Source organism: Balaenoptera borealis (genome assembly GCF_965194805.1).
Source record: "Balaenoptera borealis genome assembly, chromosome: 8".
Lineage (NCBI taxonomy): Eukaryota > Metazoa > Chordata > Mammalia > Artiodactyla > Balaenopteridae > Balaenoptera > Balaenoptera borealis.
Window position 1 is genome coordinate 112,833,692 of NC_138865.1, and position 13,391 is coordinate 112,847,082.

General features: G+C 39.0%; 1 protein-coding gene across 18 annotated transcripts in view; it reads right to left on the reverse strand.

The window, feature by feature from the left end:
- MAPKAP1 (MAPK associated protein 1) overlaps window positions 1–13,391 on the reverse strand; it is a 235,613-nt gene that overhangs the window by 179,148 nt on the left and 43,074 nt on the right. For 17 of the 18 annotated variants that reach the window (XM_082403308.1, XM_082403292.1, XM_082403296.1 and 14 more), the window contains one exon: window positions 10,818–10,966. The exons of the other annotated variant lie outside the window; for it this stretch is intronic. In XM_082403308.1, coding sequence (XP_082259434.1) covers window positions 10,818–10,966 — 149 coding nt within the window. The remainder of the gene's footprint in view (window positions 1–10,817; window positions 10,967–13,391) is intronic. 18 annotated transcript variants of the gene reach the window in all.

Genomic DNA, 13,391 nt, shown 5'->3' on the forward strand with positions numbered 1-13,391 from the left:
CTTGCGGATAGAATAAATTAAAGACAATGCAATGCAGTAAAGAAGGAGGCCGTGAAGCCTCACACATTTGGGCTCACATCTTAGACGTCATTTATCCTTTCTGTGATGCTTGAATTTCCTTACCTGTACAAGAGTAAAAATAAAATCCATAAACAGGAATGCTGTGAGGACTGACAAGCTACTGTATATGAAGGGTCCACTGAAGGACCTGGTACAAAATAGGAATTCAATAAAACACAGTTATGGTGATAATGATAAAGAAACTTTCCTTAAAAGGGAGTTTAAATCCCACAGGCTAGATTTACATGAATTTTGTTTCTGAACTAAAACACTAACATCATAAAAAATACTTGTTTTAATGCTATGCACTTAATAAGATGGGGGGGGGGGGGAAGGGAGTTCACCATGGCTGAAAAAAAAAAAAAACAACCCCAGCAAGTTATCGTTTTGATGCCATAATTAGGAAGGGAAAATGAAAGTCAGCAAAACCACAGTTTTAGAAAAGTGGTTATTAGATTTTCTTCTTTCTACTGTGGAAAAAGTCCTTCCTGTTGAAGAAGGCAGTGAAATTTTATCACAGCTATTGCTATTCATAAATCTTATATCTATTTTAATTCAATCTGGCCCTAGCCTCTGAGTCGCTGCACCACAATTTGATTACTATAACCATACTTTTTAACTGCTGTCAGGAAAGACAGCGCCTTATACAAACATCTGCTGGAACACATGCCTGCGTTCTCCAGCACCAGCCTTAAATCACGCTCTGGTGATGAATCTTTATCTGACACTAATACTTTTTAACTTCATACAGACAATTAAAATGAATTGTAGCTAAATGCACATATAACAAATCAATTTAATCTTTGGTTGCATAGTACCATATTTTGCAAATTTCCTAAATTTACTTTCTTACATGTATCTTTGTCTAGGTGTTAAAACTTCAATTTAACAGAAAGGAGTGGAGATATTAATAAAACACTGCTCTTATGATACTGCCATGTAGCTGCAAGCCTCAGAGAGTAATGACATTTGAAATTTATCACTGCCATTTTTTAAAAAGTCCACATTTATGTGTGGAGAGTGCCAAGCTGGGCTTCATTAAAGAGTGACCAAAGTTGCCCTCTAGGAATTAATACAATCAAAATTTAGACAAACTCACCTAGGATAACAAACTGGGTGAACGTCACTGCTGCCTCCCAATTCCAGTCTTCCGTGTCGACCTATACTGCAGTACCTACCACATTTACTCTACAGTTAGTTGTTCATGGGTCTGGTTCCTCTGCTCAATCAGATGTACCTGAAGTCATGGACCACTGTCATAGTCCCCAGCACAGGGCACAACCCTGACTATGAAGGGTGGTTCCTCCACTTGTTGGCTCTATGGCCACTCTTATCTTCAAATTCCTCTATGGTGGTTAGCCCTGTCTGATTCATCAGTGCCTAGCACAGAGCCAGGATGTCATAAACATTTAAAATGAACCAGTACAATGTGGGCACTTAGTAAATAATTTGTTGGATGGATGGATGGACGGATGAATGAATCCACTCTGCATACCAGGAAGATCAGTGGAAAGAAAAAAGCATTTGTGGGACATACACTAGATTTGGTGTGTAAAGCATTCCTCTTCCCCAGCCCCTATATCTCATCATTTCTTTATTACATGTAAGAAAATTGAGGCTTACAAAATGCAGTAACTCACCCAACAGACACAATTGATAATAAGAGCTAAACCAGTCTGTCAGATTTCAAGTTCACTGGTAAAGGGAAAATTATTTTGTTTTTAAATTTTGAAAAATTTCAATTCTTAATAATATTTTGTTTACTGCATAACAATGACTGTAAAACAGTCTAAGAAAGAAAGCTGTGGTAATGGAATAAGGAGTTGAATACCAGCTCTGCCAAATACTAGTGGGATCTCCTTGAGCAAGTCACTTTCTCTTTCTGAGCCTCAGTTTCCTCATCTGTAAAATGGAGATAATGCTCCCTCCATCACAGTTTTGTTATGATCAATTAAAAGAGGAAAGTAGCAACATATATGTAGAAGATCAATTCTTCAAGAGTTCAAGTTTTCCCATCTATAACCTTCTACACGTCACTGATGTCAATTACCTCTCTATCACAAAACTATGGAATCTTAAAGCCAAAAGGAATCCAAGAGATCACCTAAGTCAAGTTCCTCCTTCTAAACATGCAGAAACTGAGGCTCTGTCAGAGAGATGGGAGGTGCCCTGTCCCAGACTCCATAGTATGGCCAGGGCTAAAACATCTTTCACGTCTGTGTTCTTTCCACCACATGGTCTTCTAGTACTTGAACTCAGGTTTCCATTTTGTAAATATGAATGCCATTAAGAATGAAAATTAAAATCTCTAAGGATTAGAACACCTAGATTCTATGCCCAGCTGGGTGACCCTAAGCTGTCATTTGATATTTCTGGATAGCTGTTTTCAAGATAATAAAATCAGGGCCTAGTACTTTGAGCGACTAGATAATCTCTCCATTGCAAATTATGCAGAGCGAGGTGCCCCAGATGAGAAAGCTCAGTATAAAATCCCACCATCCCCAGTCCCCACCACACCTATAAAACAGATTGTCTCCCATGCTTTCCCTGGGGACTCAGTGTTTGATATTCATTCCAACCAGATTTCGTCTGCTAATCTTGTAATTAATTAGCCAGGAAGAGGGTAGTACCACAACAGTAATCTCGTTATAACAAAAATATGTCCACGTTTTACCTCTTATTCCCCTAACGTCCAAGAATTACAATCAATATATTTTCTTAAATGACACCTGACATCTGCCTCATTTAAAATTACTCTCTCATTTTCTCCTCTTAATGGCCTGATGAGCTGAGAGTATAGCTCATCTCAGGCATCTGAGAGTATAGCCCTGTCTCAGAGAAGAGGTGACCCACTTCTAGGGCGATTCCTTAGCCAAAGTTCCAAAGCTGGCTATGAAGCGGAAGCAAAAAAGAGGCTCCTGCCTCCTAGCCCACCCTCATCTCAGAGATCACTGCCTCAGACGCCCCAAATACAAACCAAACAAACAGGGTGCACCCCACCCCCTCCAGAAAAGAATATGTGTAGTGTCTTCAAGGACATGGTAACAGGCTATGATCTGTCATCAGTAGGCCCAAACCAGCTCAAGATGGTAACTTCTGCCTCATCCTCGGCCCTCTTTCAGTGCTTCCTAATTCAGGGATGGTATCATCGTCTATTCAGTTCCTCAAGCCAGAATCTGATCTAGAAATCATCCTTGAAACTCCTTTCTCCCCCGTTCCCTGCCATATAATCAATCCATCATCAAGTCCTATCACTTTTACCAACTAAATATCTCTTGCATTCATCTACTCCTTCTCCATTTCCAATAAGTAAGCCCAAGTTATCATCTTTCTTACCTGGACCACTGCAAAAAGTTTCTTGATTGGTCTCTCTAGCCTCACAAACCCTTCTCAAGTGTATTCCCTTCAGCAGAGCTTCAGCGCTCTTTTCAAAATACAAACCTGATTACCTTCCCTCCTCATTAAACTTGTTCAAGGCTTTCCCATACTCTTAGATTACAGAGGACACTTCTACCAGCCACTTGTGGTCTGCCCCTGCAGCTTCACCTTGCACCACAATCTACCTCACCCTTGGGTCTCCAGTTACACAGCCTTTTCTTCCAGTTCCCCCAAATTTCCAAGCTCCTCCTTGCCTCAGATCCTCTGTGTCTTCTTTCTCCTCACACTTCACCTAGCTAGTTCTTAGCCTTCAGCTCTCAGGTCAAGAGGCACCTTCACAAGGATAACCATTTCTGACCCCGCCCCAGACTAGGTCAGATGCCCTTATGATAACTCTCTCAAAGCCCCAAGTATCTCTCCTGGAACTTGGTAATTAATTGGCTTTGATTATATATACTATGACTGCAATTTTACACTTTGTTTGGTGATTATTTACATAACATCTATCCTCCTGCCAAGAGAGGAAGCTTCATGAGGTCAGAAACCAGATCTGTTTTTGCTCACTACTGTATCCAGATTTTACTTAACAGTGCCTGGTACATAGTAGACCCTCACTAAATAGGAAGTAAATGAATGGCAATGTGGTAAAAGGAAATGAATACATCTCTCAGCACTGACCATATACCAGGCACTTTGCTATGTATGCATTTATAATTTTCATTAAATACTCACAACAACATTTTCTAGATATGACATTTTATAGATATGAAAACAGGCTTAAAGAGGCAAAGTGATTTGCCCGGTATCACACAGCTAGTAAATGGCAAAGTTAGAATTCTAACCCAAGCCTGACAAACATGTTCTTCCCACCGCAAAATTCTGCCTTCCTTTGAAAAGCCTCTGAGTTGATGGTGAATTCTACCTCTGACGGGAGTTTCTAGAAGACGGCTCCACAATCACAGGAAGCCTCCACAGACTGGCAGGGCTCAGAACAAACTGCAGAAATGAGGCCTGGACAGAAAGAGCTCAAAGTGGAATAAGCTAGTTTTAAGAGCTAAGCCTTGAGAATTTAACTTCAGAATAGGATGCTGAAAATGCTTTTTTTTTTTGAAAATGCTTTCTTTTTGTTGTAAGATTCCTATTTAATTCATTTTGAATACCACCCAGGCAAAAATCCCAAAGTCGGCCCTCATGATTTTCAGTATAATGTCGAGCAACAGGAAGAGCACTGCCTTAGTATAATGGTAAGGGGGAAATAATCTCAGTAAAATCCATTTTTAGGGCTTCCCTGGTGGCGCAGTGGTTAAGAATCCGCCTGCCAATGCAGGGGATACGGGCTCGAGCCCTGGTCCAGGAAGATCCCGATTTTCAGTATAATGTCGAGCAACAGGAAGAGCACTGCCTTAGTATAATGGTAAGGGGGAAATAATCTCAGTAAAATCCATTTTTAGGACTTCCCTGGTGGCGCAGTGGTTAAGAATCCGCCTGCCAATGCAGGGGATACGGGCTCGAGCCCTGGTCCAGGAAGATCCCACGTGCCGCAGAGCAACTAAGCCGGTGCGCCACAACTACTGAGTCTGCGCTCTAGAGCCTGCAAGCCACAACTACTGAAGCCTGCGCTCTAGAGCCCGTGCTCCACAACAAGAGAAGCCACCGCAATGAGAAGCTTGCGCACCGCAATGAAGAGTAGCCCCCACTAACTGCAACTAGAGAAAGCCCGTGCGCAGCAACAAAGACCCAACGCAGCCAAAAATAAATAAATTTATTTTTAAAAAAAATTTTAAACACATTTTTAAATTAATGAATTTGGTCCTTTTATTGGTATACCACGGTGTGTAAAAAGGTAGTAAATATCTAATATCTTGCTTTAGAACTAGAACAGACTAATAAAAACTGGTCTATAAAAAGGAAGACTAACAAAATACAGTCACAGAGATAAGTTGCCAAGAGAGTAACTGATGAAATGATGTTGGGACTTTACTCTCCTTTACTGAAAAAGGTATGTAAAATGAAGCCAATGGAAAAGTGAGACAAACAGCTCCTAATTCAAAATACAGAGTTACCTTAGATATTCCCTCTTTCTCCTCTCCCTTTCTCTCTCTCTCTCTCTCTCTCTCTCTCTCTCTGAGACCGATGCAGCCAACTGCAATCTCAGCCACCTCCTCTGGTGGGGGAGGACAGGGGTGGCTGGCGGGGAGCGGGGGGAGGGTGTTGGTCAGAGAAAAGAAGCAAGGTCAAAGGCCAGAACGTCCTTAGGCTCAAGGCCATGCCTCAGCTCAGGCAGCAATAAGCAAAAGCTGCTGTCTGGAAACACAACCAGCACTAAGAAGTCTAGGTTATAATTTTTCGGAAAGAGATCCTGAAACTAAAGTAGCTTAACTTATTAGAGGGGACCATTCCCACGATAATAGCAAATATTCCAAGTTCAGATGAGGAGCATTTTCCTCTAAAGGCAATTCGCTGACCTTTTCTGAGTTTGCAACATTTCTCAGTGGCTTCAAGCTTTCTGCAAAGTTTGAAGTGACTTCCTTTGAAGAGAGCTATTTAATGCCAATGATTGTAGAAAACATTTGTTCATAATTATCCAGACATAGACTGAAACAATGCTGAAACAAGAGCAGCATGCAAAAATGTATTTAAGGACTATCATCCCAAAATGCTGCTAAAAGCTATTAACCAGTATGTGTTAATTGCCACAGCATTCATATTAATTTTCACTTCAGGCTCGACACTGTGGAATATTTCCCCTGATACATTTTAAACAAAGTTTAATTTAAGGAACTGCTTCTATCAACACTTATGAAAATTAACAGCCAAGCAATTAGCACTCATGAATTATCCCTTCCCCCATGCTCTCTGCAGCTTCCCTGTTAAAACAGTTTCTAACAGAGAAATGGTTACTTTCTAGCAAGTTAACACAATCAAAGTCAGTTGTCTGTATGAACTAGCACTGGTTCTGCTTTTTAAAGCACTTGTCAAGGCAAACATGCTCCTTATATTTAGAGTATAATTTAGCTAAGTCAAATAAGTAAAATATTTAACATTTTACTAAACTGCCAAGCAATTACTAATATCAAACTACCCTCTCACCTGATGTTTAAAAAATAGCCATTGCAAAAAACAAAAAAACAAAAAAACAAAAAAGGAAGTAATTACTTGTCTTAATCTTCCTATTTCAAGTTGAAGGTCAAAACCCCACTGGACTGACTCCCTGGACTTCTACAAGCAGACCACCTTCAGCCAGTCTGCTGTACATCTTGTGTAACGATGCTAAACTCCTAGTTTTAAGAGCACATTTCCTCTCACTCAATCCTGTCAACAATCTAATGAAGTACAAAGGAGAGAGAGCATCACTGGCCTCACCCTTTACAGAGAGAGAAAGAGGCAGAAGTGGGGTATTTGCTGAGCGCTTCCTATGTGCTATATCTCAATACTCATCAGGAAGACACACTACCACCATCTCATTCCACATACAAGGACTGCAGCTTCATGAGGTTAAGTAACTAGCCTGAAGTCATACCACTAAGTGGTGGAATTAGGATTTAAACTCAGACCTTACTACATAATAGATCTGCTTACAAACTAAATTACACTGCCTCTCCCCGTGCTAGGTGCTTTATCCTATTTGATGGTCTCATCAGCTTTGTTAGGAAGGAACTCTTAATTTCTTTGCACAGGTAAAGAAACTGAGGTTCAGTGAGGTGAAAAACCTGACTGAGGTCTGATAATCAGTACCATTTCTTTGTCAGTAACTGTACTGACAGGAGATGGGTATCTGAACTTCTAAGGGTCTACTGATGATGATAATATTTGTAAACTCAGTTTAACCAAAATAGTGATGACGATGTACTAGCTAAAGCTTCTCAAGTGATAAGGCATGGGAAAGGGGCTAGATGCTTTTTAAAATAAGACCTCTTTTGAAAAAGGTGGAGAGACAGGGCAGAAATCCACATATTCAGGGGCACTTAAATCAGTGCTGAATGTTTTACTGCCTGTCACTCCTTCATCACTTCAGAGCAACTCCCTGTCATACCCAACATTTCCCACTTTCAGTGAGATCAGAGGGACGGGCACAAGAATTTTCCTATTGTCTCACCTCTAAAACAGAGGTTGGTTTTGTTAATGAAGCTATTCAGAGGTCCTGTTTTTAACAAGCCCAAAGAATTTAGGCAGATGGCTGAGCCTTGTTTTGCCTTGTCTGGCTAAGCATTCCCTAAAACCACTTGCAATCTGTCCTGGTCTTTTTTCAAATGATCAGTAAACAGAGTTATTAATAACCTATGAATCTAAAACAGTCACGGATAGCACTGCCAATTTGCCAAAAAGATAATATAAACATAGTAATAAACCTGATCAAAAAACTGTAAAAATTACAATAAAGCATATACCTAAGTACGGCCTTTCCCTCTCTACATGCCTTCAAGAAATTATTAACCAACCACAGTTTTTAAAAAATCAAATTATTAACCAGCTACAGGAACCAAAAACTATTTGAAAGTATTCGCTTTAATTTAGTACAATAACTAAGAGATGTTTACCCTTAGAATCACTAAAACCAACAATTCAGTTTGCACAAATCCTTAAAGATGCCTGCTTACTTACAATGTAACTGTAAAGCCACACCAAAAACAAAACCCTTTTTTCAAATCCAATGCTAGTTTAATCATAAGGAGGATTTCACAGCAGTTAGTCTCTTGAGGAAATAGATAATTAAGTAGTTTTTTAGCATATTTAATTAGACCCCAAACTCTTCCCTGTCCCCTTCTCTCCCCAATTATGTACCATTTGCCCAAGAGACCTAAGCAACTCAGTTAATTATGTAAATAAGGCAAGCGTTATTCCCAAGAAAAGCATTGTGAATATTTGTAGCGGAAAGAACCACATATTTTAGTGGCTTTAACAAACCTTTGCAAAAAAAAAGGGGGGGGGGGACTATCAAAACACATGAGAAACTCTTACATTTGAGGCAAGAAACAGGGAGTTCAATGACAAGATGGTGAATCATTAAAACAGGACACTCATTTCACTTCTTAAATATGAGCTGAATAAAAATAAAATAATTCTAAGTTACAACAGTAACAAAAATTTAGTGCTGAACGTCAAATGATTTATGGGAAGAATCAATCTGGAAATTATTAAAGTCGACTCTCACAGAAAAGGCTTTATTATCAAGGGGTTGACATGATCTTAACTCTCGAGGCAGCCATGGTGCTGTTGTAACTACTACAATCCCATTATTATGCAATCACAAAATGCTAATTTCATCATTTTGAGGTGTTATTTGAATAGTCATTTTAATTTCTAGGTTATGAAAAGGCTTGACTCAAGTATAATTCTCTATTAATCATTGAGATGTCACTGAATATCATATTGATGCATTTCACAAAGATAGACTAATTTAATATGTACAATACAATATCCTTCAAATATTAGCCACTTTCATTACACATCTGCCAAATGCATCAATATTAAATAATAGATGAGAACAAGGGTTTAATTGTGTTTTAGCAATTGTAATATGTAGGATAATAAAAAAAATAGCACTGCGTCACAAGATAGACTTATCGATATATAAATCTTTCTTAATCAATTGTGCAATGGTGACTGGGCCATGCTCACATCCTTTGCTGATTACAAATAGACTTGATATGACAAAAACATCGAGAGTCGTAAGTGTAAACACATATCTAGCAAAAATAATTCCTTTGTGACTGAGGAAATGGCTTCTTTATTTTATTTTTTAATTTCAAGTTAGGTATATATAACAAGCAGAGTTCACAACCTTCTACCAAATCCAAATCCTAAGTAATTTATAATAGAATCTATTAGTATAATGAAAATTCTAGAATGTAGTATTTCAAAAGATCTGTGCTACTTTGTTGGCATCACAGCATTATCAAATACTAATTACTCCAACAATTAATTGCATCCTCAAACAATGAGATGATAGGCAATGGAAGCAAATAAATTCTAGCCATGTAACCTAATCCCAATAATAACATCTCACATATCTAAATGAATCGATTGTAGTAGTAAAGAAAAAAATCCCCTACAGTCCAACTCACTAGTTTCCAGAGGCTGACATTCCTGTCCCCTAGGGGGACCCTTCCTCCTCTTTGCTGCATTCCACAAGAAGAAGCAGGAGAAGGTGGCAGGGGCAGGCTGAAGAACAGCTCTTCACAGGATACAATCTCTAATTTACTGGAAGTACTTTCTTATGTTTTTTGGAGAAAACTCCTGAGCATATTAGGATTTTATGCTATTTATGCATTTTGTTTCTAGTTTTTTGTTCCCCTTCCCCGCCAACATCAATAACCTCACGTGCCAATGTCCATATATGCTTACTTAAACCAATGGAAACATGCTGAATTGTATGAGGTGAAAGTGTTTCAAAGAAAAAACATCTCCTTGCTCAAAGATGACAACTGACAGAAACAGCATATAACCAGGACTTGATTATAAAAAGTGCAAACATAAGCAAAGAGCTGTATGTTTATTAATTGCAATGGTGTTGAAATAAGACAAATTGTACACAGTCCCTCCAGGCAACAAGCTATCACTCAGCACGCCCACACCACTGCCAGACAGCAAACATAATGGCAATAAATATAAAAATCAACTGCTACTGTCCTGAAAGAAACCCAGCTCAGCTCAGCACAGAGACAAAGAATGGCAGGGAATGGGGAAGAGAGGGTCCTGCATGTATTGATAGAACTATATTCCACTTAAAATAGTGGCCATTTTTCTAAAAGGAAAACAAACACACTTTAATTTAGCAACTGTCAGAACAAACAGGAAAAAATTAAGTCATCCTGCATAGCAAGTGTCAAACAAGATTCAATAAAACACTGACATGCAAAGCAATGTCTTAGAATTCTGAAATGAAGCTCTCACCTCTACAATTTCTGGAGTTATAATCAAGAATCAGACAAGACAACCCAAACCGTCTCCCAGAACCACTTTCAAGGCTTTCCAAACAGTCAGACCTTGATTAATCACAGTCCAACTAACCCAAACCTTAGGAGAGAAACACTTAGGAGATAAAACAGGAACGCGCGCGCGCACGCACACACACACACACACACACACACACACACACACACACACACACACACACACACACACACACACGAACACACGTATCTCCAGACTGTTTTTGTTTTCATCCTTCCAAACATATTATTGTGGAAACCACATTAAGCCCAAATCCAGACCTTTTTATTTACACCCTCAGTCTTAGGAAATGTGAGTGACATTCTATATTTACTGAGTCCCTTTTGAAACCCTAAATCTAATAAGAATAAGGATAAGAATAATAACCAACAATAATTCCATCCAATTGAGGTTTTACCTAAAGGGATAGTTTCACGTTTACTTACCTTGCCATCAAATTTGGAATACTCGTTAAAGGGGTTATTCAGCTGCAGAGGACACTGCTCCAGGCGTACAGATAATATTGACTGCTTTCCAGAATGTGGAGGTTTCTCTTTGAGCGACTTTTTTTCAAATAGTGACTTTAACTCCTGGGCTGTGATACAAGAGGAAGATAAAAACATCTTTGTGATTACAACACAGAGATAGCCTGTCCACCTTCCCTAAAAGGTCTTCCTTGGAATCTTAAGGAGGGAGAGTCCAAGACATGTTTAGGTCAGATATGTGCAAAAAGTCTCACATATATGTCTGTGCACTGAAAGAGCAGAGCACTGAAAAACACATAGGTCAGGTTTGTCAACTTAGAAAGACTAGGGTTTAAGGAAGGGGGCAGAGGTCAGACAAGCCAACAGAACAGCCATTTTGTAAGAGCACTCACAGCTGTGAGACCTGAGATTCAGCCTGGCTTTGCCACTAACAGATAGATGTGTGATACTGGACCATTCACTAAACCTCTCTGGACTTGTCAAACCAGATTATCTTGAAGATCTCTCCTGGCTCTAATATGTGATTTTGAAGTTCTAGTTCTTCAAGGTCAAGGTCCACCTCTTAATCCTCTCACACTTTCCAATGACACCTAGCACACAATCTGGGTGACAAAGATGAGGAGGAGGAAAAGGAGAAAGAGTATTTTTAATAATAATAGCTAACATTTACTGAGCAAACCAATGTATCTCATCTAATCCTCATAACAAGCTTATGAGGTAGATACTTGCATTATCTCAATTCTGTCAACTGGAAACTGAAGCGTAGAATATTTTGATTAGCCCTAGGCCACACAGCCAGTAAGTAGCAGGGCTCAGATTTGCACCCAGCCATGGCTCTTAGCCATTAGGCACTAATGAACAAAGTAGACCTTCAATAAATTTTGTTGCATGAATCAATGAATGAAATAATGATTGAAGGAATTCAGATTAAGTTATTAAATCAAAACCTTCAGCACTTATTCATTAGTGAACCAAGACAAGTTAGTTCCATATCTTCTCAAAGATCATTTCATCCTCTATATTAATCTGAATGTCATTTAAGGTGATAGCTGGATGATAAGTACATGGGGGTTCATTATACTTTATATTTTGTGATGTTAGAAAATTTCCATACTTTACACTTTAAATGAATCAATCTTAGATCTTAAAATGTGCAATAAATAAGTTCAACCCATTCCATTCTTGAGCATAGCCACCTTGAACTGAGATCAAACATAACTGTGAAATAGTCACTTGGAACTTTTTAAAAAGGTAACAAAATTATTTTCAACAAACCAGTGGGGGAACTTTATCAAATGAGTCCTTATAGATTTAAGGGGCAAACCAGGAGAAAAGGATCTAATTCTTTTTTAAAATGTGGCACTTGACTATCCAATCCAGATTCTGAATATATAAGTACATGTAATCAACAGATTAATATGTTAATTATACATTAATACCAACAGATTACTGCACATTTGAAAAAGTTTTAGATTACTATTAAAGTGGTATTTTAAATATTGGAAGTACTATTCTACCTGTACTCTATCAATAATTTTATTGCTACACTTTGGAAAAGAATAATCCTTTATTAAATACCTACTAGGAAAAAGCAAAAACAAAAAACCTACTAGGGGCCAGGAACAATGCCAGGTGTCTTCTCACCCTGTCCTCACAATGATCCTGAAAGACAGGTTACCAATAGCTCCATGAAGAAACTGAGGTGTAGCAAACATAAGTCACTTATCCAAGTCATTCTACTGTTATCAGTAGGGTTAAGTGTGAAGTGATGATATATTAACTCTTCCATTCTCAGACTAATTCACACTTAGACCTCTCTCCTCAGCCTGTGACATTTTCCCACTTCCTCTTTTGCTTCCTACATCATGGAGAAACAGAAACAACCAAAAGAGAACTTTTGCATGCTCTCACCTGCACTTCCTCCCGCCTTCCCTCCCATCACAACATGGATGAACTGCCTATGCCCCTATCAGATCAGCCCCTCCTTTGTGCACTAGATTCCATCCACTCTTGCCGACTCAAGGGCATCAATCAAGCAATTCTCTTCCATCTCGTTTCCATGTTCAATTTTTCCCTCTTATTGGGTTAGTCTCATCAGCATATAGATACTGAAATACTACTCATTAAAAAAAAAATAATTCTCCTGTACTTCCATAGTCCCGCCCAGTTACTACCCTATTTTTCTGCTCCTCAAAATGGTTGTCTATATTCTTGCTGTCTAATTTTTCTCCTCCCATTCACACAAACCCACTCCAATCAGGCATTCAGGCCCCACCACTTCATCAAAGCAGCTTTCAATGAAGTCACCAATGGTTCCCCTGTTGCTAAATCTACTGGTCAATTTTTTTTGTTTGTTTGTTTTGTTTTGTTTTAATTTTATTTTATTTATGGCTGTGTTGGGTCTTCGTTTCTGTGCGAGGGCTTTCTCTAGTTGTGGCAAGTGGGGGCCACTCTTCATCGCGGTGCGCGGGCCTCTCACTATCGCGGCCTCTCTTGTTGCGGAGCACAGGCTCCAGACGCGCAGGCTCAGCAATT